The sequence below is a fragment of the Rattus norvegicus genome, chromosome 1, assembly GCF_021556685.1.
Source record: "Rattus norvegicus strain SHRSP/BbbUtx chromosome 1, alternate assembly SHRSP_T2T, whole genome shotgun sequence".
Classification (NCBI taxonomy): Eukaryota; Metazoa; Chordata; class Mammalia; order Rodentia; family Muridae; genus Rattus; species Rattus norvegicus.
Genome location: NC_141534.1, coordinates 42,895,477 through 42,921,275, shown reverse-complemented (window position 1 = coordinate 42,921,275; position 25,799 = coordinate 42,895,477). Strand labels below are relative to the sequence as shown.

The window sequence follows — 25,799 nt, the reverse complement described above, 5'->3', positions numbered from 1 at the left end:
CAGGATCTAGGCTGGGGGGTGGGGGGACCCCACCTTTCTGCATCTGCTATCTGCAGGACTCAGTTTATCTAGTCAGCTCAAGCGAACTCCAGGCCACACCTGTCACTGTCTATGGAGGTTATTCCAGGGCCCTGTTGTCTCCAGTGTGCTGTTATCTCCACGGCTATTGAGGAGGATACACTTTCAGCTGTGGGCTGGTGGCTTCTGTGTTCAGGAACTTCAACCCTGTCACATGGTGCCAAGCCTCAGTTTCTCTCCATACATCTCTCTCCCATCATGGGGTTTCCAACGCCACTGAGGCTGCACCTTTACCTCAGTGCCTTGTTCCAGCTGCTCTCTGGGACCCCTTCATGCCTTCCAAATCAGCACCACCTCGGAGGATCTTACAGATTAGCAAGTTTAATGGGCAGCACAAGGTAAAGCCTTGGCCCCTTCTGGACCACAGCTTCTGGGAGCTGACCCTGAAGAAATACCTCCCCAAAGCTTTCACCTCAATGATGCTGGTCTCTTATTAGTCACAGTGGACTTTTCAGCCCAGTAAGGCAAAGGTTCCACTTCCACAGATTCTTTACTCAAAAATATCTCACAAGCTTGGCTGTGATGGAGCACACTTTTAATCCCAGCACTTGGGAAGCAGAGACAGGCAGATCTCTGAGTTGAGGCCAGTCTGGTTTACAGAGTGAGTTCCAGGACAGCCAAGGCTACACAGAGAGACTGTGTCTCAAAAAACAAAACAAAACAAAACAAAACAAAACAAAAATAGGGCTGGAAAGATGGCTCAGTGGTTAAGAGCACCGACTGCTCTTCCAGAGGTCCTGAGTTCAATTCCCAGCCACAACATGGTGGCTCACAACTATCTGTAATGGGATCTGATGCCCACTTCTGGGGAGTCTGAAGACAGCTACAGTGTACTCATATACATAAAATAAATCCTTAAAAAATTAAATAATAAATTTTTTAAAGGCCACACAAATAAATGCCAGTATCTTCAAGGAACTCTGAAGATCCTAACACTTCATCTGCTTTTTTCTGAAAGTTCTTACCTTCAGGGTACCACAACAGCTCAGTAAGCTCTGAGCACTTGTAGCTTGAAAATTTCAAAAGCTTCTATGATACATCCCACCCCATCAAACAGGAAGGCACTGCCCTGTGCTAAGCATCTCTCCCAGATGCCCCCTTTCTTGCTCTGACTTGCGTCTTTGCTTTCCCTTCCTGAGGGTGGAGCTGAACACTTTCAAAAACACTACAGTGCCATCCATCCACGTTCTTAAGAAACCACATTGCATGAATATCCTAGTAAGAGCACCAGTGGAAGGGGAAGCCCTGGGTCCTGCTAAGACTGAACCCCCAGTGTACTAGATTGTTGGGGGTAGGGCGGCAATGGAGGGAGGATGGGGAGGGGAACACCTATAAAGAAGGGGAGGGGGAGGGATTAGGGGGATGTTTGCCCGGAGGGAAAGGGAATAACACTCGAAATGTATATAAGAAATAATAAAAAAAAAAAACACATTGCAAAACTAGGGGGATGCTGGAAGACAGCTTTGCACTAGGGGATGCTGGAAGACAGCTTTGCACTAGGGGATGCTGGAAGACAGCTTTGCACTAGGGGATGCTGGAAGACAGCTTTGCAAAGTGTGGCATGCGGTTGGTAGCTCAGGTCACCATGAAGCCAATCACACACCTATGTTCTGAATGTCAGCTTCTTCATGAAGTTACAACTTGCTGAGCATTTTGGTGACTTATGCTTAATATAGACATGTGAGCAAGAAGACAGCACATCCTAGAGGGCTTCACATATCTTGAAGACCCCAACCTGAGCAGGAGCAGAGTCCAGCTTCACTGCCACACCGTCTCAGTGACTGTGGGAAACAGCTAGCGTACTGTGCAGATCTCAAGTTTAATCTACTTGTCTTCACTTATACCCAAAGCAAATAAAAGCCAGTGAGATTTCTCTGTAAAATTCATTTTATTATTCCAGTACAGAAAGCATTTCAACTTTATTTCCAATTTGTTTTGAAACAAAGTAACAAGAATTTATAGACTCTATATCTGAGGTGAGGAACTATACAACGTGTGATATGAAGATTGAACTCAGCTTGGCAGTAACTAAAACAATGCCCAACAGTCATTTCCATCTAAGTCTGCTACTGCAAACTGAAGCTGTCTTCATCTGGACACCACTGTGGTGGTGAGGTCACCATGGCAATCGGAAGGACAATGGGGACACAACTGTACTCATACTTTGTCAGTCACTGTTTAGATGTTCAGTTTGTGCTTTGACCCTTTCCATAGATCAATCAAAATACAAATCTATGTAAGAAAATGGGCTTTAAAAACTTAATGCATGCGAGAGAGCAGGCTGTGGTTCAGGTCTGAGGTAATTGTGTTCAAGCATCATGCACACGCCTCCTGGGAGAGCTCTTACAAGGCATGTGTTCACTGGGCCACTAACTCAAGAGCCAAAACTTAAGTTAAGTAACAATAAGCTTCCTCGTATTAAACAACCAGTTTAAGAAAACAAGATTTGCTAACATTTAAATTAGTTTTTAAAGCAAAGTCACCCACATTTTTGCATTCTTTGAAGTCAAAGATGAGTTCATTAAAACCACTTGAAAGTTTGCATTTACTTGGAATAGTGACTAAAATTCCAATAGAAGTGTAACTGGCTTAAAACCCAAAACAACGCAGGAGGGAAGCATTCCAAGGAGCCTCATCTACAGTCTGTAAGGTAGCACAGGAGCTGAGACATGGGGCTGCCCATGCTGAGGAGAAGCCAGGCCTGAATCCATGCTCTGTTTTTCTGAGGCTGAAGGGAGATTCACAGAACATTCTCTGCCACCAGGAATTCCTGAGTAGAGTCAAAGTGGCCCATCAAACTGAAATATTCCATACTTGCCTGTGGTCAGCCAGTGGGGGTCAGAGGCTGTGAGGTGCTCGGCCTGCCCAGGCTGCAGCCCAACCTGAAGCTCACACTTCAATGTTCTAATGCTACAGAGAGGTGCAGGGTGGAAGCCACTCAGAGCCTGATGGAATGGAACGGTGAACTTCCATTTTCTGTCACCCATCAGCTTCCTATAATTCAAATCTCCCTTAAATAAAACAACACCTGCCTTTTGCAGTTCAGCATATAAGTCAGGGGCGACCTGGGGCATTGCACAGAATGGATGAGGCAGAGTCCAAAAGGCATGGTCGTGGTAAACCCACTTCTTCATCCCAACATAGGCCTCCCAGGCAGCCCCACAGGCAGACATGGACTCCAGATGACTACCCTTCATATGCTCAACTATCCACTCAAAGTCCCGCACAGTAACGTCAGACACAAACCATGGGATGATTTTCCCATGAAAATGAATCTCAGTAGCTAATTCAGAGGATAACAAGAAGTCTGCAAATACTAAATCTGTAACCAGTTCAAACCCAGAATTATCCAGAACGATGTCTACTCTAACTGCGGGGGGCTCTGCTGTTTTCTTTAACTTACTAAGCAATGCCCAGAGAGATTCTGTCTCATTTACTAAAATGAATGGTTTTAGGTCTTTCAAAGAATTTATTATATCGGCCTTCTGAGAACTACTTTCTCCACCTGAGAGAGACAGGTCGCACTTATTCCCCCAGAGAGAAATCTGAAATGAAGAAGAAAAAAAGTCATTACTCTTTTCATAAACAACAACTCCATTGTACAGAAAGTTCCCAAAAAATACTCATAATATTTCTATACAAATCTTTTTTTTTCTTTTCTTTTTTTTCGGAGCTGGGGACCAAACCCAGGGCCTTGCGCTTGCTAGGCAAGCGCTCTATCACTGAGCTAAATCCCCAACCCCTTATACAAATCTTAAAAAGTCCACCAACTCTATAGTTTCTCTAACAGAATTATTATGATCCTGTATTCAGTAGACATGTGAACAATGATATTTTGGTGAATATGTAAAAACTGTTAAGTAGCACTAGCACCTACATTACTAACTTAGAGACACAGATGTTACAACGCTCTAAGAGAGGATCACAACTTATTTTAGAATTGGAAATCAAGAGAAAAAGCTAAGCTCCTTTACTCTCTACATCTCCAAATGTTGTATCTTTCTGTACCGATCATACATGGAAGCCTGGGACCAAGTTTGTTCGTGTGCTAATGGAATCGGACAGAGACATCTCAAGACCTAATCCTTAAGACAAGGCGTTAGCCACAGGCCCAGTGTAGCCATTTGTTTATTATCTGGCTACATACTAAGCAATACTCTGCTATCTTCTAAGGAAGAATGTAATCCTATGTTTTTATTTGTTTGTTTGGTTTTTGGTTTGTTTTTCTTTATTAAGACTGTTTCCTGCATAGTTTGTCTCCCCAGTCATGGTCCACGGGACTCTGAGAAGTTGTAGGGATATGCAGGCGAATCCTATGGTTTTTAAGCTACAAAAATGCCACATGCAGGACTGCAGACTGGAGCCAGAGCTGTGTTCAAACACCACCCATGACAGATCACAGCAGTTAAGGTCCTATGGCTCGGGTTCTGCAAGCCTAGAGAGACACGATGTGTCCCATTACACACCAAAGTCTCAGCTAAGGAACCATTCGGCACAGCGGCTGGAGGGAGCTCAGGCTTCCAGCACTTGCCTGGAACACCTGAGGGCCTGCGTTCAACCCCAGCATCACCACAAAAATGCATGGACCACATGGCCTCTGTAACACACCACAGCTCTAGGGATTAGAAGGGAAGTATGGAAATGGACAGTGGTCTTCCAATAACACGTTGTTTTAAAGTATCACCGAAGGGGTTGCAGGGATGATTCAGCAGCTAAGAGTACTGGCTGTGCAATCGTGAGGACCCAAGCTCGATTCCAGCATCCACATATCAGACCCACAGTCCCAGACCCCTGACTCCAGCTCTGAGCAATCTGGCACCTTTCCTGGCTTCCAGGCACACACATATACACTCACTTGTACACACACACTCACTAATTCACACACACACACATTTGTTCAATTACACACATACATACTAATTCACACACTCGTCCACAAACTCACACACATACAAACTCATTCAAATATACTCGTTCACATACATGTATCACTCATTCACTCACACCCACACACACCCACACACACACACACACACACACACACACACACACACACACACACACACACACACAGTCCAGAGGGACTCTACTCTCATCTATAAGCACTTTTTCTGAAACAGGTTTTTACTATCCAGCCCTGAATAGCCTTGAATTCACAAAGATCTTCAAATGCTGGGATTAAAGTTGTGTACCACCATTTCCAGCTATCATTCTTAAAGTAAGGAAAATGCCTAGGTATGGTGGCACATGGCTACATTCCCAGCTACGAGAGAGAGAGAGAGAGAGAGAGAGAGAGAGAGAGAGAGAGAGAGAGAGAGAGAGAGAGAGAGAGAGAGAGGCTCAAACAAAAGGAATGCCTGCACCATGGGGTCCAAGGCCGCCTGCACAGGATGAAAGGCCCTGGCTCAAAACAAACAAAGCACTAAAACCAGCATGACACATCTTCAACCAAGAGCTTCACTGAGATCAACTGATGCAAGTTTTTTTAAGGCATAAGGCTTAAATAAAACAATGTGGCACTGGTAAGATGGCTCAGCAGGTAACAACAGCATTTGCCACTAAGCCTGATGACCCGGGTTCAGTTCCTGCACCCAACATGGTGGGAAGAGAGACAACCCTTGCAATTTGTTCTCTGACCTCCACATGTACATCTACATGCCCCCAGTATCACAAGCATCAAGCTGGGAGTGATGTCTCATACCTGTAATCCCAGCACTTGAGAAGCTGAGGCAGGAGGACTGCTATGAGTTTGAGGTTAGCCTGCACTACGTGACTTACGGGCCAGTCAGGGTAGAGTAAAACTGTCTCAAAACATAAAATGGGTGCTAAGGCAGCAAAGATGGGCATTTATTTTTCTGTGACCCTATGTCTACAAAAGTGCTTAGCATAGTAGGTCCAAAATTATTTACATGGACGGTCACAGAGCTATAACAGATCACTGTTCCCTGTGAGCTAAAAGAATTTCAGGCTTCCCTTACGACAAGAAGACAACTCTGGGCTTCACTGCGAAGGAGCAGAAATAGTGTGGACAGCAGCAAGATCAGAGACAGGAGGCAAATGGCTGACTCCTTCCCCTTTAGGATTGGGTCTACTTATGGGACAAAGGGCACAGGTTACAAAGAATATTTCCTTTTTTTTTTTTTTCTTTTTTTCGGAGCTGGGGACCGAACCCAGGGCCTTGAGCGCTCTACCACTGAGCTAAATCCCCAACCCCACAAAGAATATTTCCTGAAAGAGTGAGCTCACAGGAGCATTGAGTTGGCTTATAGAGTTCTCTCTCTCTTTTTTAAATCTCAGGCTAACATAAGAGACAGGTCAGAGAAAGAAAACACCAAAGGAGAAGAAACAATGTAGCTAAAAAAGAATCATAATACAGTGTTACTGATGTATAATATCTGTATAAAGTAAAATATATTTGTATAAAGTCATGGTGTAGTACTCTTTGCAGACTGGATGTAAAAGCATCAGACTGATGTAACATTTACCTGCAGGAGTTTGAAGAACTCGTCCTGGATCTGTTTTTCCCCAAGGTCTGTGATGGGTTTCAGCTGCAGCAAGTGTGTACACAGAGCATTGATGGAGTCCTGCGACTCAAAGAAGTTCTCGTCTTTACTTTCCTTAAACACATCAAAGTCATGGATTGGTGGACTGTGGCAGAGAAAAACACAGTGAGGCATTTCTGTGAGTCCTTATCCTTCAACAACAAGAACCCTTCCCCTTTCTCAGGTGACCACAGTTCCCCAACAGGAGGACAACACTGCCATCCCAGTAACTAACATATCCGAGACATAGCACCAACCACTCAGTCATACAAAAACAAATCTCTGGGCCAGAAATAGCTGGTAGTGCACACGTTTAAACCTGCTGCACCACAGGCAAAGGCAGATGGATCTTTGTGAGTTCAAGGACGCCTGCTGTGCATTCCAGGCCAACTAAGGCTACATAGTGAGATCCTATCTCAAACAAAGTAACAAAGCAAAACTAGATTACAAGATAACTAACTACTTTAGTGACATCCTTTTGTCCCCTATGTGGAGGTCTCCTAATAACAAAAACGGAAAGTAAGCACACATCATGAATGCCACAGTGATCACCAGGAATCACAGCCAGAGAGCCCTTGAGGAAATCTGTGAATGCTCTGTAAATAGTAGTGGAATGACAAACAAGTCACCTGTGTACAGATTTACTCCCAGGTTACTTCTGACCTCAGGTGATACTTGAATTATGGATTTATCATCTTCACGAGAAGGTGTATGAGAAAATAACGAACAAGAGGTCAGTGCTAATATGGCAGTCGTGAAGGAACTGAAAAGACATCCTGATTAACTGATGTTTCATAGGCCATCCACATTAGGATAAAAATAATGGCGGTCTCACAGAATGAGGTTTGTTTGTTTGACCTTGTGTTTGAGACGGGTTCTCACTACCTAGTCCAGGCTGGCCTTGGCAGTCATCCTGCCTCAACTTTCAGCAAGACTGTTCTTATAAAATGACATACCAGGTGTTGCTGCTCCTTCAGACCAGCAGTGAGTGTGGGAAGCCACACCTCTACTCCAAGGGTGCTGTCATTGCCAAAGCACTTTGCAGCTCCTCTTTGGGAACTTTCTTCAGAACCTGTGGCATATTATTAAACACTCTGTCAGTGACTGTGGAACTCTCTCTTGGCAACAAGCAAAAGTCACTCAGAAATGACAGTAGAATACACCACAATCAAATTGAGTAAAAACATTTTGATTAAAAAACTTGGAGTGACTCAAAATTAACAAAACTAGTTTTCCCTTTTGAGGACTGAAAATGAGCTTGGAAATAAATCCCAAAGAATTAAAAGGTATTTTAGCAATGACAGCATTACTGAAATCAGTCAGTCCTTCAAGGTGATTTAAAAGGGCAAAAGGCCATTTGGATGCACAAGTTCAAATGTGGGGGGAGGCAAACAAAAGCCCACAGACCCAGTGAGGCCTGTTCTGTGTGACCCAAAAACCAAGAATGGTTAACAGGTAAGTAGAGGAGAAGTGGTCAGGCATGGTGGTCTATGCTTGTAGAAGGCTTGAGGCAGGAGGATTTTCTAGAATGCAGGGCCAACCTGGGCTTCATAGTGAATTCTAAGCTGGCAAAGAGGAAGGGAGAGAGGGGAGGAAGAGGGTGTGAGCCGTATTCTGTGCCATATGGAACAGAAAGCTCAGTGTTACACTAGAAGAATGCACTGACATGAGGGATACGACCATCACATCATGGTGGCAAAAGTGTGTGGCTAGGACAGAGACCATTGGCCTAGAAAGCTAAAAAACACTAGCTCTCTAAAGAAAAGTCTGCCAGCTCATGTTCTTTAATAGTTATCGATTAAAGTCACAGCTCATGTATAAACATGAATTTTTGTTTAAGATTAAGGGAGCAAACATCACATAGATATGTACACTTTCTCAGGTGACTGATCCACCTTTGTTTTTACTATTTTTTTTTTCGGAGTTGGGGACTGAACCCAGGACCTTGTGTTTGCTAGGCAAGCGCTCTACCACTGAGCTAAATCCCCAACCGCACTTTCTCATTTAAGAACATTCACTGCTTCAGAATCTAAAGAGGCTGTGTATGGCCATATGCCCTGAACAAACAATACACATGAAACTATTCCCAACAGAAACACATACACATCATCATCAAAACTAGGTCAGAACTGGGCAGATAAAATGAGGCTCAGTGGTTAAGTACCGGTTACTCCTCCAGAGGACCCAGGTTCAGTTCCCAGCACTCACATGGCATCTCTAACCATCTGTAACTCCAGCTCCAGGGGATCTGATGCCCAATTCTGACATTTGCATGCACTAGCCATACAAGTGGTACATAGACATACATACATGCAAAGCAGACATACACACAAAATAAAAAATAAAATAAAATAAGTCTAACCCAAAAAACCCGTATTACAATGTCTGTAGTTTCATTCTTGTCCCAACTAAGCTATCAGCACCACAGAGGACCATCTGAAGGCTCACGATGTGCAGTATTCTTCAGCAATGTGGACTACTGAGAATGGTGTTCATCAATACTGATGAACCCACCATGCAACAGTCCGTGGAAGAAGCCTCCATAAGCTGTTCCCACTGTTTCAGTTATAAAGCCTAGGAGCCAGGTGTGGTGGCACTCACCTGTGACCTGAGCACTTAGCAGGCTGACACAAGAGGACCGTGGTTTTGAAGCCAGCCTGGGCCACATGAGTTCAAAGACATCGAGACCATGTTTCAGGAAGAAAAAACATTGATATATTGTGATGGTTTGTCTATGCTTGGCTGAGGGAGTGGCACTATTAGAAAGTGTGGCCCTGTTTAAGTGGCTGTGTCACTGTGGGCTGTAAGATCCTCACCCTAGCGGCCTGGAAGTGAGTCTCCTCATAGCAGATCTCTCAGCTTCACTTGTACCATGTCTGCCTGGAGGCTGTCACGCTACTGCCTTAATGATACTGTATTGAATCTCTGAACCTGTAAGGCAGCCCCAACTAAATGTTGTTTTATAAGAGTTCCCTTGGTCATGGTAGCTCTTCACAGCAGTAAAACCCTAAGACATATACGATCAGTAAATCAATACATAGCTTAAAAGCAGGGGAAAAAAACAAAACAAATAACAAAAAACTTGACCCAGGTCAGGTAGTTGTTCCCAAAGATGAAACAAAGTTCTAGGCTGTAGCTGTTCAGCAAAACCTAGACTGAAATTATTTGGTTTTATAATTAGTATTGGTTTGATTGACTCATTTCTTCCTTTTTTTCTTTCTTTTACCAGGGTCTCATGCCGAGGGTAACCTTGCTATACAACTCAGGTTGTCCTCAAATACACTTCTTTTGCCTCAGTTTCCCAAACTGGCTTTGATCTATTACTTTAAATCATCCTACAATTGGGAGACTGGGGGAGCTGGTCAGGAGTAAGAGTGCAGTTGAGGTGGGTTCAAACCCAGAAATCTGGTTCTGAGATCAGCGGGGATAGGACAGCTCCCCACCTGGCCCAGGCCTGCACATCCCAGCTCACACTTAGCCCTGTGCCCCAGCCCTTGCTCCTCAGAGGAGGTCACATAGCCTAGTAGCCAGGGTGAGCCTCCTCTCATTGTGAGGTCATGTCCAGCAATATCTGAAACTCCTCTCTCTGCTTGAGGCACCCTCATTGCTCTGACCCCCACCAACGATGTACACTCTCCTGAAGACCTTACCCACGTCCTTTGTTCTCCCAATTAAATGTGCTGTCTCACTGAAGCCAGTCTTGGGAGGGTCTTCTCAACTGTGCTCACTAGCCGCAGTCTCTATGCGCGGCCATTTCTGTCTTGCTTCCCCAGTTGTGATAGCAGCCACAGTGTTGCAGGCTCGTCCTGGAGCCTGAGCTACACTACCGTGTTTAGAAACAGGTACTAAAGGATTTCTTCTACAGCAAACTTGTATTTTTGGAACTTATAAACTAAAAGATCAATTCATATCACCTCTTCTGTACTATAAACCAGATGCACATAAGAATTTCTTAAGAGATTGGGTTGGGGATTTAGCTCAGTGGTAGAGCGCTTGCCTAGCAAGTGCAAGGCCCTGGGTTCGGTCCCCAGCTCCGGAAAAAGAAAAAAAGAAAAGAATTTCTTAAGAGAAACAGAATAAATGATCTATAAAAAGGTTTTGGAATATATGACATTTAGATTTTTTTTTAATCTAGCCATTAAAAACAAAATGCCTTCCTGGTTGCTGCCGCTGCAGAGAGCCCGTGGGGAGCACCCCACGAGCGAACCTGAGCCTCGGGACCACAGGTAAGACCAAATATTCTGCTGCAAGAAAGCTGCCTGGTGAGCTTGGGACACAGGAAAGCAGAATTTCTCTAGGACCGGGCACGTTCTGTGTTTACCGGAAGTCCCACACCCGCGGATCCCGGCCCGCAGCAGCTCTCTGCTCCCAGACCCGGTGAGAGAGAGACCCAACCGCCTGGTCAGGTGGGCACTCCTGAGGCTGCAGAGCGGAAGAGACCACCAACTCTGCTCACCCCTGCCCACATCCCTGGCCCAAGAGGAAACTGTATAAGGCCTCTGGGCTCCCGTGGGGAAGGGCCCAGGAGCGGCAGGACCCCTGTGCCTGAGACACCGCCGGAACCTGAAAGAAACAGACCGGATAAACAGTTCTCTGCACCCAAATCCCGTGGGAGGGAGAGCTAAACCTTCAGAGAGGCAGACAAGCCTGGGAAACCAGAAGTGACTGCTCCCTGCACACACATCTCGGACGCCAGAGGAAAAAGCCAAAGACCATCTGGAACCCTGGTGCACTGAAGTTCCCGGAAGGGGTGGCACAGGTCTTCCTGGTTGCTGCCGCTGCAGAGAGCCCGTGGGCAGCACCCCACGAGCGAACCTGAGCCTCGGGACCACAGGTAAGACCAAATTTTCTGCTGCAAGAAAGCTGCCTGGTGAACTCAAGACACAGGCCCACAGGAACAGCTGAAGACCTGTAGAGAGGAAAAACTACACGCCAGAAAGCAGAACACTCTGTCCCCATAACTGACTGAAAGAGAGGAAAACAGGTCTACAGCACTCCTGTCACACAGGCTTATAGGACAGTCTAGCCACTGTCAGAAATAGCAGAACAAAGTAACACTAGAGATAATCTGATGGCGAGAGGCAAGCGCAGGAACCCAAGCAACAGAAACCAAGACTATATGCCATCATCGGAGCCCAATTCTCCCACCAAAACAAACATGGAATATCCAAACACACCAGAAAAGCAAGATCTAGTTTCAAAATCATATTTGATCATGATGCTGGAGGACTTCAAGAAAGACATGAACACACTTAGGGAAGCACAGGAAAACATTAATAAACAAGTAAAAGCCTACAGAGAGGAATCGCAAAAATCCCTGAAAGAATTCCAGGAAAACACAATCAAACAGTTGAAGGAATTAAAAATGGAAATAGAAGCAATCAAGAAAGAACACATGGAAACAACCCTGGATATAGAAAACCAAAAGAAGAGACAAGGAGCTGTAGATACAAGCCTCACCAACAGAATTCAAGAGATGGAAGAGAGAATCTCAGGAGCAGAAGATTCCATAGAAATCATTGACTCAACTGTCAAAGATAATGTAAAGCGGAAAAAGCTACTGGTCCAAAACATACAGGAAATCCAGGACTCAATGAGAAGATCAAACCTAAGGATAATAGGTATAGAAGAGAGTGAAGACTCCCAGCTCAAAGGACCAGTAAATATCTTCAACAAAATCATAGAAGAAAACTTCCCTAACCTAAAAAAAGAGATACCCATAGACATACAAGAAGCCTACAGAACTCCAAATAGATTGGACCAGAAAAGAAACACCTCCCGTCACATAATTGTCAAAACACCAAACGCACAAAATAAAGAAAGAATATTAAAAGCAGTAAGGGAAAAAGGTCAAGTAACATATAAAGGGAGACCTATCAGAATCACACCAGACTTCTCGCCAGAAACTATGAAGGCCAGAAGATCCTGGACTGAGGTCATACAGACCCTAAGAGAACACAAATGCCAGCCCAGGTTACTGTATCCAGCAAAACTCTCAATTAACATTGATGGAGAAACCAAGATATTCCATGACAAAATCAAATTTACACAATATCTTTCTACAAATCCAGCACTACAAAGGATAATAAATGGTAAAGCCCAACATAAGGAGGCAAGCTATACCCTAGAAGAAGCAAGAAACTAATCGTCTTGGCAACAAAACAAAGAGAATGAAAGCACACAAACATAACCTCACATCCAAATATGAATATAAAGGGAAGCAATAATCACTATTCCTTAATATCTCTCAATATCAATGGCCTCAACTCCCCAATAAAAAGACATAGATTAACAAACTGGATACGCAATGAGGACCCTGCATTCTGCTGCCTACAGGAAACACACCTCAGAGACAAAAACAGACACTACCTCAGAGTGAAAGGCTGGAAAACAACTTTCCAAGCAAATGGTCAGAAGAAGCAAGCTGGAGTAGCCATTCTAATATCAAATAAAATCAATTTCCAACTAAAAGTCATCAAAAAAGATAAGGAAGGACACTTCATATTCATCAAAGGAAAAATCCACCAAGATGAACTCTCAATCCTAAATATCTATGCCCCAAATACAAGGGCACCTACATACGTAAAAGAAACCTTACTAAAGCTCAAAACACACATTGCACCTCACACAATAATAGTGGGAGACTTCAACACCCCACTCTCATCAATGGACAGATCATGGAAACAGAAATTAAACAGTGATGTCGACAGACTAAGAGAAGTCATGAGCCAAATGGACTTAACGGATATTTATAGAACATTCTATCCTAAAGCAAAAGGATATACCTTCTTCTCAGCTCCTCATGGTACTTTCTCCAAAATTGACCATATAATTGGTCAAAAAACGGGCCTCAACAGGTACAGAAAGATAGAGATAATCCCATGCGTGCTATCGGACCACCACGGCCTAAAACTGGTCTTCAATAACAATAAGGGAAGAATGCCCACATATACGTGGAAATTGAACAATGCTCTACTCAATGATAACCTGGTCAAGGAAGAAATAAAGAAAGAAATTAAAAACTTTTTAGAATTTAATGAAAATGAAGATACAACATACCCAAACTTATGGGACACAATGAAAGCTGTGCTAAGAGGAAAACTCATAGCGCTGAGTGCCTGCAGAAAGAAACAGGAAAGAGCATATGTCAGCAGCTTGACAGCACACCTAAAAGCTCTAGAACAAAAAGAAGCAAATACACCCAGGAGGAGTAGAAGGCAGGAAATAATCAAACTCAGAGCTGAAATCAACCAAGTAGAAACAAAAAGGACCATAGAAAGAATCAACAGAACCAAAAGTTGGTTCTTTGAGAAAATCAACAAGATAGATAAACCCTTAGCCAGACTAACGAGAGGACACAGAGAGTGCGTCCAAATTAACAAAATTAGAAATGAAAAGGGAGACATAACTACAGATTCAGAGGAAATTCAAAAAATCATCAGATCTTACTATAAAAACCTATATTCAACAAAATTTGAAAATCTTCAGGAAATGGACAATTTCCTAGACAGATACCAGGTATCGAAGTTAAATCAGGAACAGATAAACCAGTTAAACAACCCCATAACTGCTAAGGAAATAGAAGCAGTCATTAAAGGTCTCCCAACCAAAAAGAGCCCAGGTCCAGACGGGTTTAGTGCAGAATTCTATCAAACCTTCATAGAAGACCTCATACCAATATTATCCAAACTATTCCACAAAATTGAAACAGATGGAGCACTACCGAATTCCTTCTACGAAGCCACAATTACTCTTATACCTAAACCACACAAAGACACAACAAAGAAAGAGAACTTCAGACCAATTTCCCTTATGAATATCGACGCAAAAATACTCAATAAAATTCTGGCAAACCGAATTCAAGAGCACATCAAAACAATCATCCACCATGATCAAGTAGGCTTCATCCCAGGCATGCAGGGATGGTTTAATATACGGAAAACCATCAACGTGATCCATCATATAAACAAACTGAAAGAACAAAACCACATAATCATTTCATTAGATGCTGAGAAAGCATTTGACAAAATTCAACACCCCTTCATGATAAAAGTCCTGGAAAGAATAGGAATTCAAGGCCCATACCTAAACATAGTAAAAGCCATATACAGCAAACCAGTTGCTAACATTAAACTGAATGGAGAGAAACTTGAAGCAATCCCACTAAAATCAGGGACTAGACAAGGCTGCCCACTCTCTCCCTACTTATTCAATATAGTTCTTGAAGTTCTAGCCAGAGCAATCAGACAACAAAAGGAGATCAAGGGGATACAGATCGGAAAAGAAGAAGTCAAAATATCACTATTTGCAGATGACATGATAGTATATTTAAGTGATCCCAAAAGTTCCACCAGAGAACTACTAAAGCTGATAAACAACTTCAGCAAAGTGGCTGGGTATAAAATTAACTCAAATAAATCAGTTGCCTTCCTCTATACAAAAGAGAAACAAGCCGAGAAAGAAATTAGGGAAACGACACCCTTCATAATAGACCCAAATAATATAAAGTACCTCGGTGTGACTTTAACCAAGCAAGTAAAAGATCTGTACAATAAGAACTTCAAGACACTGAGGAAAGAAATTGAAGAAGACCTCAGAAGATGGAAAGATCTCCCATGCTCATGGATTGGCAGGATTAATATAGTAAAAATGGCCATTTTACCAAAAGCAATCTACAGATTCAATGCAATCCCCATCAAAATACCAATCCAATTCTTCAAAGAGTTAGACAGAACAATTTGCAAATTCATCTGGAATAACAAAAACCCAGGATAGCTAAAACTATCCTCAACAATAAAAGGACTTCAGGGGGAATCACTATCCCTGAACTCAAGCAGTATTACAGAGCAATAGTGATAAAAACTGCATGGTATTGGTACGGAGACAGACAGATAGACCAATGGAATAGAATTGAAGACCCAGAAATGAACCCACACACCTATGGTCACTTGATTTTTGACAAAGGAGCCAAAACCATCCAATGGAAAAAAGATAGCATTTTCAGCAAATGGTGCTGGTTCAACTGGAGGGCAACATGTAGAAGAATGCAGATCGATCCATGCTTATCACCCTGTACACAGCTTAAGTCGAAGTGGATCAAGGACCTCCACATCAAACCAGACACACTCAAACTAATAGAAGAAAAACTAGGGAAGCATCTGGAACACATGGGCACTGGAAAAAATTTCCTGAACAAAACACCAATGGCTTATGCTCTAAGATCAAGAATCGACAAATGGGATCTCATAAAACTGCAAAGCTTCTGTAAGGCAAAGGACACGGTGGTTAGGACAAAACGGCAACCAACAGATTGGGAAAAGATCTTTACCAATCCTACAACAGATAGAGGCCTTATATCCAAAATATACAAAGAACTCAAGAAGTTAGACCGCAGGGAAACAAATAACCCTATTAAAAAATGGGGTTCAGAGCTAAACAAAGAATTCACAGCTGAGGAATGCCGAATGGCTGAGAAACACCTAAAGAAATGTTCAACATCTTTAGTCATAAGGGAAATGCAAATCAAAACAACCCTGAGATTTCACCTCACACCAGTGAGAATGGCTAAGATCAAAAACTCAGGTGACAGCAGATGCTGGCGAGGATGTGGAGAAAGAGGAACACTCCTCCATTGTTGGTGGGATTGCAGACTGGTAAAACCATTCTGGAAATCAGTCTGGAGGTTCCTCAGAAAACTGGACATTGAACTGCCTGAGGATCCAGCTATACCTCTCTTGGGCATATACCCAAAAGATGCCTCAACATATAAAAGAGACACGTGCTCCACTATGTTCATCGCAGCCTTATTTATAATAGCCAGAAAATGGAAAGAACCCAGATGCCCTTCAACAGAGGAATGGATACAGAAAATGTGGTACATCTACACAATGGAATATTACTCAGCTATCAAAAACAACGAGTCTATGAAATTCGTAGGCAAATGGTTGGAACTGGAAAATATCATCCTGAGTGAGCTAACCCAATCACAGAAAGACATACATGGTATGCACTCATTGATAAGTGGCTATTAGTCCAAATGCTTGAATTACCCTAGATCCCTAGAACAAACGAAACTCAAGACGGATGATCAAAATGTGAATGCTTCACTCCTTCTTTAAATGAGGAAAAAGAATACCCTTGGCTGGGAAGGGAGAGGCAAAGATTAAAACAGAGACTGAAGGAACACCCATTCAGAGCCTGCCCCACAGGTGGCCCATACATATACAGCCACCCAATTGGACAAGATGGATGAAGCAAAGAAGTGCAGACCGACAGGAGCCGGATGTAGATCGCTCCTGAGAGACACAGCCAGAATACAGCAAATACAGAGGCGAATGCCAGCAGCAAACCACTGAACTGAGAATAGGTCCCCCGTTGAAGGAATCAGAGAAAGAACTGGAAGAGCTTGAAGGGGCTCGAGACCCCAAAAGTACAACAATGTCAAGCAACCAGAGCTTCCAGGGACTAAGCCACTACCTAAAGACTATATATGGACTGACCCTGGACTCTGACCCCATAGGTAGCAATGAATATCCTAGTAAGAGCACCAGTGGAAGGGGAAGCCCTGGGTCCTGCTAAGACTGAACCCCCAGTGAACTAGACTATGGGGGGAGGGCAGCAATGGGGGGAGGGTTGGGAGGGGAACACCCATAAGGAAGGGGAGGGGGGAGGGGGATTTTGCCCGGAAACCGGGAAAGGGAATAACACTTGAAATGTATATAAGAAATACTCAAGTTAATAAAAAAAAAAAACAAAAAAAACAAAAAAAACAAAAAAAAACAAAAAAAAAACAAAATGCCAGGGCTGGAGAAATACAGTGGCTAAGAAACTTCCTATTCTTCCAGGTTCTGCTCCCAGCACCCAAGTCAATTAACTTCGAGCCTCTGGTAACTCCAGTTCTAGGGGATTCAAAGGCATCCAGCCTACGCTGGCACACACTCACGCACACACATGCAGGCACACACAATGCATATAAACACACAATAAATCTTTAAAACTAAAACAAAAGCAGAAGAAAATTAAGAGAGTATGTGACAAGAGTCCCTTTTCTGATTATTCCTTTTACAGAATAAACTCTGATACATCTGATTTGTAATGGTCACACTGATTGTCAGCTTAAGGATCGAGACTCCCCTTGGAGGCAAATCCCTGAACACATCTGTGAGATTATCAAGACCCATCCTCATGTGGGCAGCACTATTTCCTAAGCTGCACAAGGAGAGCGAGCTGAGCTCCAGCCCTCCTTACTCTCTGCTCCTGACTGCTGACCTGACCAGCTGCCCACACGCTCCACGAATGCCACATGCTTTCTCTGCCTCCATGGAATGCACCCTTGTTCTGTAGTTACAAGTCGCCATCCCCTGAGCTGCCTCCAGCCAAGGGCTCAGCACAACAAAGAGAAAAGTAACCAAGCACATTTCTTGTTGTCTGTGAAGGAAACATTTGCTTTCTTGGCTCCTTTGTTAATTGTTTTGGGTTTTGGTTTATTTTTTAGAGACAAGTTCTCACTGTATAGCTTTGGCTGGGCTAGAATTCCCTCTATAGACCAGGCTGGCCTCAAACTCACAGATCCACCTGCCTCTGCCTCTGCCTCCCAAGTGCTGGGATTAAAAGACTGTACCACCATCCGGCATCTACCTTAATTTAAAAAAGAAAAAATGGCCCACCATGTAGTTCTAGCTGGTCTTGAACTCAAGAGACCCACCTGCCTCTGCCCTTCGAGTGCTGTGATTAAAGGTGAGCAGCACAAAATCGAGCTCCATCTTAAATTTCAAGTTAACATTTTTATTTAGTAAGCACTATTGTTTTTACTATAGAAATCTTTTTGAAAGCATTTTAAGACTGGGCGAGAAGGTGTAAGGACTGGTGCCCACAAGCTGTTCTCTGACATCCACATGCACACATATGTAGCCTTTAGTAAGGTCATATTATTCACTCATTTGTGGAAATGTCTAGTAGTACTGTTTCTGTTTGCTGAATTATTCTTTTCTCTAATTACATTTGTTTATTTATTGAGGGTCCTCACATGACATAGTATGACTATGGAAGACAGATCAAAGAACAACTTGGGGATTCAGTTCTCTCCTTCCACTCTATGGGTTTTTCCATTTTGGCAGGAAGCCCTACCCTGCTGAGCCACCTTGCAGGCCCCCAATAAATTATTTCAAAATAACTGTGAATTACATAAACACTGGTTATCTACTGGCTGTGCCCTTGCCTCTGCATGATGGCTTCATGAATTCTCCGATACATGTAGCATTCTACGAACAACCAGGGCGAGAAGAACCAACGTGGCTCCCCGTCTCCTTCATTTAAAAGGCTCCGCTGATATTCCAGGTATTGATTCCATATGTCCGTGTCAACACACTTGTCCACCAAAGGGATAATTGGTTTATCTGTCTGCAGTTCATTCCGTAATTTAGAAAGAAGAGAGATGGCTTTCTTCTCAGCTTCAACGCCTTCCTGTGAAAGGACAAAAGGACAAGAAAAAGCTTTGCTGTTTGTGAGTGCATACACGGGCGCATATTCTTCAGGGATCCATAGCTTTATGCACTAAGTGAAGAAGGAAAAACACAGGGTTTTAAATGCACACTTGGGTTTTTATACGATCCTACAGCCGACACACAGATCTTAACAATCTTTTTCCTGTTTTCAAGGCTGGGCAAGGCAGAGGGAAGGACTCTCTAGTATTCCTGCACGTTCCCCCTTGCACAGCCTTCCAATGCAGGACTAGGAAGGAAACCTGGACTCCCTGAGCCCCTCCAGCTCTCCAGTCTGTATCCTTGCTCCCAGGTCATTGACAAACAGATGCCCCATCCCTGTAACACATGACAGAGGAGAACAAGGTGGGATAACCATACAGTGCCTCAATTCCGCACAAGCAAGATGCATGTCTCGTGGAAAACAGGAAAAGTTGAAGCAGGGAGGGGCACTGCTGCAATCCAGTGCTTGTGAGGCTGAGACGTAGGAGTCAAAGGGCCAACACCAGCATAGGCTGTACAGTCTGAGGCCAGCGGGGCTCCGTGAAGGGAGGGTTTTTGTAAGACCATTATTATGGAAGTCCCTATTGTGTTTCAATCCCATCAGCTTGCCGATCTATCGTCATTCTCCTCCTCTGCTCAGATTGGAAGCCAGCACTTCATGCTCGGCAAGCACTCAGTCACCATGCTACAGCTACAGCCACACCCACACCCACACCCACACCCACAGCCACACCCACACCCACCCTTTTTGGTATCAAGTAGGATCCACTTTGCTGCTACAGGCTGAGGTTTTAAGAGATTTGCAGGCTCACAATGTTAAGGATGCAAAACTATCAAGTTTTAGAAACTAAGCCTGAGAAAGTCCATGGATGTGTATGTATGTATGTGTGTGCATATGTCTGTGTGCATGTATGTGTGTGTGTATATGCTATGTATGTGCCTGTGGTTGGAGACTGAACCCAAGACTGGCTTATAAGCACATGCCCAGCCACTGAGCCACATCCTCACATAATACATGTCTTTCGTTTTGGAAGTTTTCCTTGTTTATGTGCCTCTGTATGTGTGTACTCATGTGCACATGCAAAAGCCAAAAGAGAGCAAAGGTCCTTCAGAACTGGAGCTGCAGGGTTTGCAGGACAGCAGGCTTACTCTGTGGCTGCTGGCATCCACATCCAGTCCTCCTGCTTATGGAGGATGTGCTCCTAACCAGTGAGCATCTCCCCAGCATGGCCTCCTGTTCTAGAGAGGAACCCTCTGCAACTCTCTGCCCTAAGGTCTTTGATTTGAATACATTATTTAAGGATAAGTTATAATTGAAGTTTTGTTTGTTTGCTTGGAGAGAGGGTCTCACTGTGTAGCAATGGCTGACCTAGAATTCACGATGTGGCTCAGACTACTGTGAACTCAGAGATCCACCTTCCTCTGCCTCTCAAGTGTGGGGATTAAAGACATACATCAGCACACCTGGCCCCAGCTGAGATTTATATAGGGTTGTAGGCATCTTTTTATAAGAGCCAAGAATTAATGTGGCGACAATACCTATTTCTTACCTTGCTTCACTTCAGTTCAAACGTTTTCTGAGTCCTGTCTATGCCAGGCACTGTGTTTGAAGTCAGAGGCAAGTAAATGAGGCCTGGCGACACCCCCAAGAGAGTCAACATCTACCCGATCAGGTAGTCTAAAGGGATGGGCTTTTAAGAACCACAAGGCAGACATGGCTCCCTAGGTATTGCACAAAGAGCCAAAGGAGAGAGGCTAAAAAGTGTGGGAGCACTAAGAGGCTGTGGAGAGGGAGAAGGAGGCAGTGTTACCGGGAGAGTTTTACAGAGACAGACTGAAGCGAGAACAAGCTGGACACAGAAAGAGCCGGAGAACAAGAAGAAGCCAGAAGATTAGAACAGACTGCCAGAGTCAGTCTGAGGCCAACTCAGAGGCAGAGAGAGAAGCCAGACTGAGTTAGTCAGTTGGGAGAGGAGTTGGAGCCAGAACATCTGAGTTGAACCCAGAACATCTGAGTTGAACCAGCCAGCCAGAGTTCAGAAAGAACAAGAAAGGAGATTTTTCAGCAAACCTCAGAGGCTGAAAACAACCTAGGCCTAGATTAGATTGTAGGGAGGCTAGAAGCTTGTAGGACTAGGCCTAGGCTAGCAGCTAGAGGCAGGAACCTCCCAGAAAAAAATTACAACAGGAAAATAAAAGTTACTTTTACATACTTGTGTTTAAGTAAAGGAGGCAATATTTAAGCAAAGCACCTAGATTTGGCTGGTATATACTTAAGTAAATATGCACATCCATCCAAATGAAGTTGCATGTATGAGCTAAAACCCTGGGAACATCCATCAACCCAAATGTTAGTGTCCAAGATGAACTAGACGTCAGCAATAAAAAATAACAGGGAATGGTGGTATGGGGGTGTAAGACTCTGACCTAGCCAGGAAGCAGAGGCTCTGAGTTCAAGGTCAGCCTAAATTAAATAGTCTCAAGAAAGGAGAAGAAAGCAAAAGATGGTCCTGTATTATATCAGAATTTGTTTAAAAAGAAATTGTTATGGACCTGAGTTTGGTTTCCTCATTCACATGAACCCAGATCTGTCCTGGCGATCTGATGCCCTCTTCTGACCTCCATGGCCACTGTGCTGTGTGTGGGACACAGACATTAATAGAGATCAAACACCCATAACACACACATAAAACAAACAAATGAAGGAAGGATAACTTTATACACTCAAAATACCCACGTGCACCCTTGCTCCACTTCAATTCCGCCAATAAAGATCACTACAACCTGGCAGTGGGAGCGCTGCCTTTAGTCCCAGCACTCAGGTGACAGAAGCAGGTGGATCTCTGTGAGTTTGAGGCCAGCACGGTCTACAGAGTGAGTTCCAGGACAGCCATAGCTACACAGGGAAACCAAAATACTAGAAACCAAAATGTCTCAAAAAACGAAAAAATACAAACAAACCAGTAACCATCACTCTAAATCTTTGCTGCAATGTGTTCATGAAATATTTAGGACTTTGCATGCAGCTCAGTTGGTAAAGTGCATACCTACCATGCAGAAGTCCTGGGTGAAAAGGAGAGGGGAGGGGAGGGCAAGGGAAGGGAGGGGCAGACTCCTGTGTTCATTCCCCAGCCCTGTACAATCTGCTTGTGGTTGCACACAACTGCAATCCAAGCATTCAAGATTTTTAGATACTGGATACCTTGTCTCAAAGACAGACAAGATGGAAGGAAAAGAAGGTACAAGTGCGTACAGCACAATCCAAAGATAACCGGAGTCATAGCTTTAATGGCTTTATCCGCAATAACATGATTAGTTTTGGTTTTTTCCTCATCTGTTGATTAAACAGGCAAGGCAACTTTTAAAGTCTTACCCTACCCCAACCAGCAAATCTTTCCCATATTAAATCACACTGTGTTGTCAATCAACCCCATATAATTCACACTGCCCTTCACTTGGAGTTTTACACTTGTGGGACTCAAGGTCTCCAATCAGTAATACAAATGCTGTAGGACAGGTAGCTGTGAAACCTCAAAAGCTTTTCAGAAAAGACAAGGTCATCATTTATGAGCCTTAAGGTTTAGTAAGACTAAGCTGTTAGGACACGGGTCAACCGGAGGCTACTTAACACACAGAAAAGCAGGTAAGTATTTGTGCCAGACACAAGTCTTTACATGAGAGCTGAAACCTTCTATAAATACTGTTATTCTCATGAAGAACTAGCACAAAATTAAAGCTGAGATTAATCCTTACCTCTCCATGTTTTTCAAAAAATTCACTTTTATGTCGATGCAATGTATCAATAACCTTGGTTAAGATCTGCGGTGTTCTGTCCTTAATTGTAAGATATGCGAAGGACCTAGGAAAGAGAGTCCAATAACATGCATCACTCACTAGCTTTAACACTAGAAGGCGTGCCGGATTTTAGTTTCTGGAACACCTCATTTGCATTCAAATTCCTTTTCATACGACTGTTAAGTGCACACCAGTCCTATCTGCTTTACAGATATTATCTGAGGATGTAGCTCACACGTCTTGTATGAATGAAGCTCCCAGACAGAACAAAACATAGTGGCACACAACTGTAACCCCAGCCCCAGGAAGATGGCGGTGGGAGGATCAATAATTTAAGGCTATCCTGGGATAACTATATAAGATCCATCTGGAAAGAAGAAAGGAAGGAGGGAGGGAAGGAGAAAGGGAAGGAAGGAAGAATGGATGAAGGATGGGAGGGAAAAAGGCAGAAGACCCTAGAAAACTACTGTCATGGCTGCTGAACAGACTGTAATACTGGGCTCTGCCCCAGAACTCGACTGAATCATTTTATTTTCTATCCTTACTCAATTTCTTTTTCTAAATCGAAACTACTCCAGCAATGTGGTTAAGTTCAAAGAAAGGACTGGTCTTCAATCAGCCAGGCTCTGGTCCTAGGTCAACTGCTCAGAGAGATGAAAGAGAAGTCTCAAAGTAGTTTTCATTTGTATTTCCCTGATGTGGGTGGGGTATGTCCAGTGCCTGCTGGGGCCAGAGGCTATGGATCCCTAGAGCTGAGTCACCAGTGGTTGTGAGCCGTCAGACTTGCATTATGGGAGCAGGACTCTCTCTTGATAACTGAGCGCCCTGTCTGGCTCCTGAAACATTAACCTTTTAACACAGTGTATAGTGCTTAGCTCATCAGTTTTCTCTGCCCAAATCACCCCTCTTAAATTTATTACATTTCTACAAATGCAAGTGCCTTGTTCTGACTTTTGAACTAGGGGGCTCAATTGAGCATTCTGCAGAAGGCTTCCTTGAATGGGGGCTATAAAAAACTAAAAAAAAAAAAAAACAACAACAAAAACTAAGACACATTTGGACTGTGAGGTTTTGTGGCGCTTTGAACCTGTTTTTTAACTCCTAGAATTAGAACTGAATGTTTACCCATCAGTGATACTGTCAAGACAGAGGGAGAGTGAGCCTATCAACACCTGTTTTCTAAGGCACCAGAAACAAAACCTGAGGTGACTACAAAGCCCTATTGTTCTATTACCCACCCACCCCCAATCCTGTCCTGCCTGCCCCTGGTGAGATCCTTGGGTTAGGAGGAAGCCAGGAGACTCCTAGTGGCAAGATTCCCAAAACAGGGCCAGCTTAATTCTGGAGGCACAGACATTGCACTCATACCCAGGCAAGGCCACACCTAAGGACCTTGAAACTATTCCAAGTGCTGGTGAGATGCCTCAGCAGGGGAAGGCACTTGCCACCAAAGGAAGGGACCACCCGAGTTCCATCCCCAGAACCAGAGTGGTAGAAGAACACAGGGGACTTCCTACACAAGTTGTCCTTTGACCTCCCATTCCTGAGTGATGTCACAGGTGAGTGCCACCCTCCCCCAACACAGAAAATTAATGTATGCGAAATATGGATTTGGAGCTTGGTGGGTGGCTCACCTCTGTAATGCCACTAGGGGTCAGGAGTATCTGGAGTTCAAGGTCATATTCTACTACATAATTCAGTAGGTTGTTGTCGAAAGAAAACCAACCAATCAAACAAACAAACAAAAAAAAATCAGCTATTTAAGCCAATGCTTATTTTTGCTCTTACTTATAACTTTGCCCTCAAAATTGTAGCACACTGTAATTCCCCTTTATCCACAGGCTCGCCTTCCCAGAGGGCACTCAACCAGTCTAAAGACATTGCAAGTGGAAAATTCCAGCAGTCAAGAATTAGTAAGTTTTAAATAACTTTAATTAAATTTAAATTAAACTAATGTTCCATTAATTGTTCCATTTAGCTATTAGCTGTTTTGGTGAATCTATTGTGCCTAAACATAATTTTCATGAGAAGTGCGAATAGGGGAAAAAACTCTAAATATGAAAATTGCAAGTTTCCACTAGTGAACTACTTCTAATGATATTTATTTTGGGGGCCAGCGAGATGGCTCAGTGGGTAAAGGTAAATCTGGCCGCCGCCTGAGATCTCTCTGAACTCTTGAGAGGTGAAAGAAAACCGGCTCCACAGAGCTATTCTCTGACCTCTATTGCTAATAATGGCATGTGCGCACGCGCACACAAAATTAAGACGTATTTAAATGTTGTAATAGTGTTAGTTTGACCATATTATTAATACACACCGCAGTAGGTATGAGTCCTAACTGTTAGCCCCCGCAGCGCTTTTCCTCCTCGTTCGCTAGAGACAAGCTTTCTCTAATGTGTCCCACAATGGGCTCGAACTCTCTACTAATGAATGCTGGCTTTAACTCGCAGCAATCCTCCTGCCTCAGTTTCAGAGCTGGGACTACGTGACAGCAAAGAAGAAGGTACACAGCGGATCTAGCAAGGTCCTGATGCTGGCTAGGACAGCGAGCCGGTTCTCTCCCACCCAGGCGGGACTCGAACTCTCAGCCTGAAGATCGAGCACTCCCGACCGCCCGCAGCTTCATCACCCAACACCGGATTTTCTCCCAAGTGCGCAAGAGAAAAAGCGAGACGCACCCCACGTCCTGAGCGGAGAGAAACGCCGGGGACTCGGCCATCGCGCCGGCGCCACACGCCACTCACTGGCGTTGCTCGGGGTTCAACGGTAACGGCTACGGAGCCCAGAAAGAAAGCGTTGGAGCTTTTTTTTTTTTTTTTTTAAAGTAAAAAGCGCTTTTGAACTCAGAAACTTTATTTGGTGCCCTGGCCAGGGACAGAGCATGGGATGCAAAGGACTTCCG

General features: G+C 43.8%; 1 protein-coding gene and 1 long non-coding RNA gene across 4 annotated transcripts; one reads left to right on the top strand and one right to left on the bottom strand.

The window, feature by feature from the left end:
• Positions 1 to 1,947: 1,947 nt before the first annotated feature.
• Positions 1,948 to 25,792, bottom strand: Dcph1 (damage control phosphatase 1). 3 transcript variants are annotated; one of them, NM_001017447.1, is made up of 5 exons: positions 25,576 to 25,681; positions 22,856 to 22,961; positions 18,838 to 19,082; positions 6,564 to 6,726; positions 1,948 to 3,623 (listed from the first exon to the last, which is right to left on the bottom strand). In NM_001017447.1, the coding sequence occupies exons 1-5, from the start codon at positions 25,614 to 25,616 to the stop codon at positions 2,859 to 2,861; spliced, it is 1,320 nt and encodes a 439-aa protein (NP_001017447.1). In that variant the 5' UTR covers positions 25,617 to 25,681; the 3' UTR covers positions 1,948 to 2,858. The 3 variants fall into 3 exon arrangements, with proteins under 3 accessions (NP_001017447.1, XP_087507074.1, XP_087507080.1); XM_087650948.1 differs by lacking the exon at positions 22,856 to 22,961 and having other exon boundaries at positions 25,576 to 25,792; XM_087650954.1 differs by lacking the exons at positions 18,838 to 19,082; positions 22,856 to 22,961; positions 25,576 to 25,681 and adding exons at positions 9,222 to 9,277; positions 10,064 to 10,239.
• Positions 10,235 to 18,034, top strand: LOC148006930 (uncharacterized). The gene is made up of 3 exons (XR_015649179.1): positions 10,235 to 10,462; positions 10,756 to 10,846; positions 17,688 to 18,034. It is a non-coding gene; the product is annotated as an uncharacterized LOC148006930 (long non-coding RNA).
• Positions 25,793 to 25,799: the final 7 nt, after the last annotated feature.

What these genes read in the sequence shown, in the direction of transcription:
- Dcph1 (NM_001017447.1), bottom strand. Translation starts at nt 25,616, where the DNA reads ATGGCCGAGTCCCCGGCGTTTCTCTCCGCTCAGGACGTGGG. An exon ending in TTTTTGAAAAACATGGAGAG is followed by an intron (nt 19,083 to 22,855) that starts GTAAGGATTAAT and finishes GTCCTTTCACAG; the next exon opens with GAAGGCGTTGAAGCTGAGAA. An exon ending in AGTTCTTCAAACTCCTGCAG is followed by an intron (nt 3,624 to 6,563) that starts GTAAATGTTACA and finishes TCTTCATTTCAG; the next exon opens with ATTTCTCTCTGGGGGAATAA.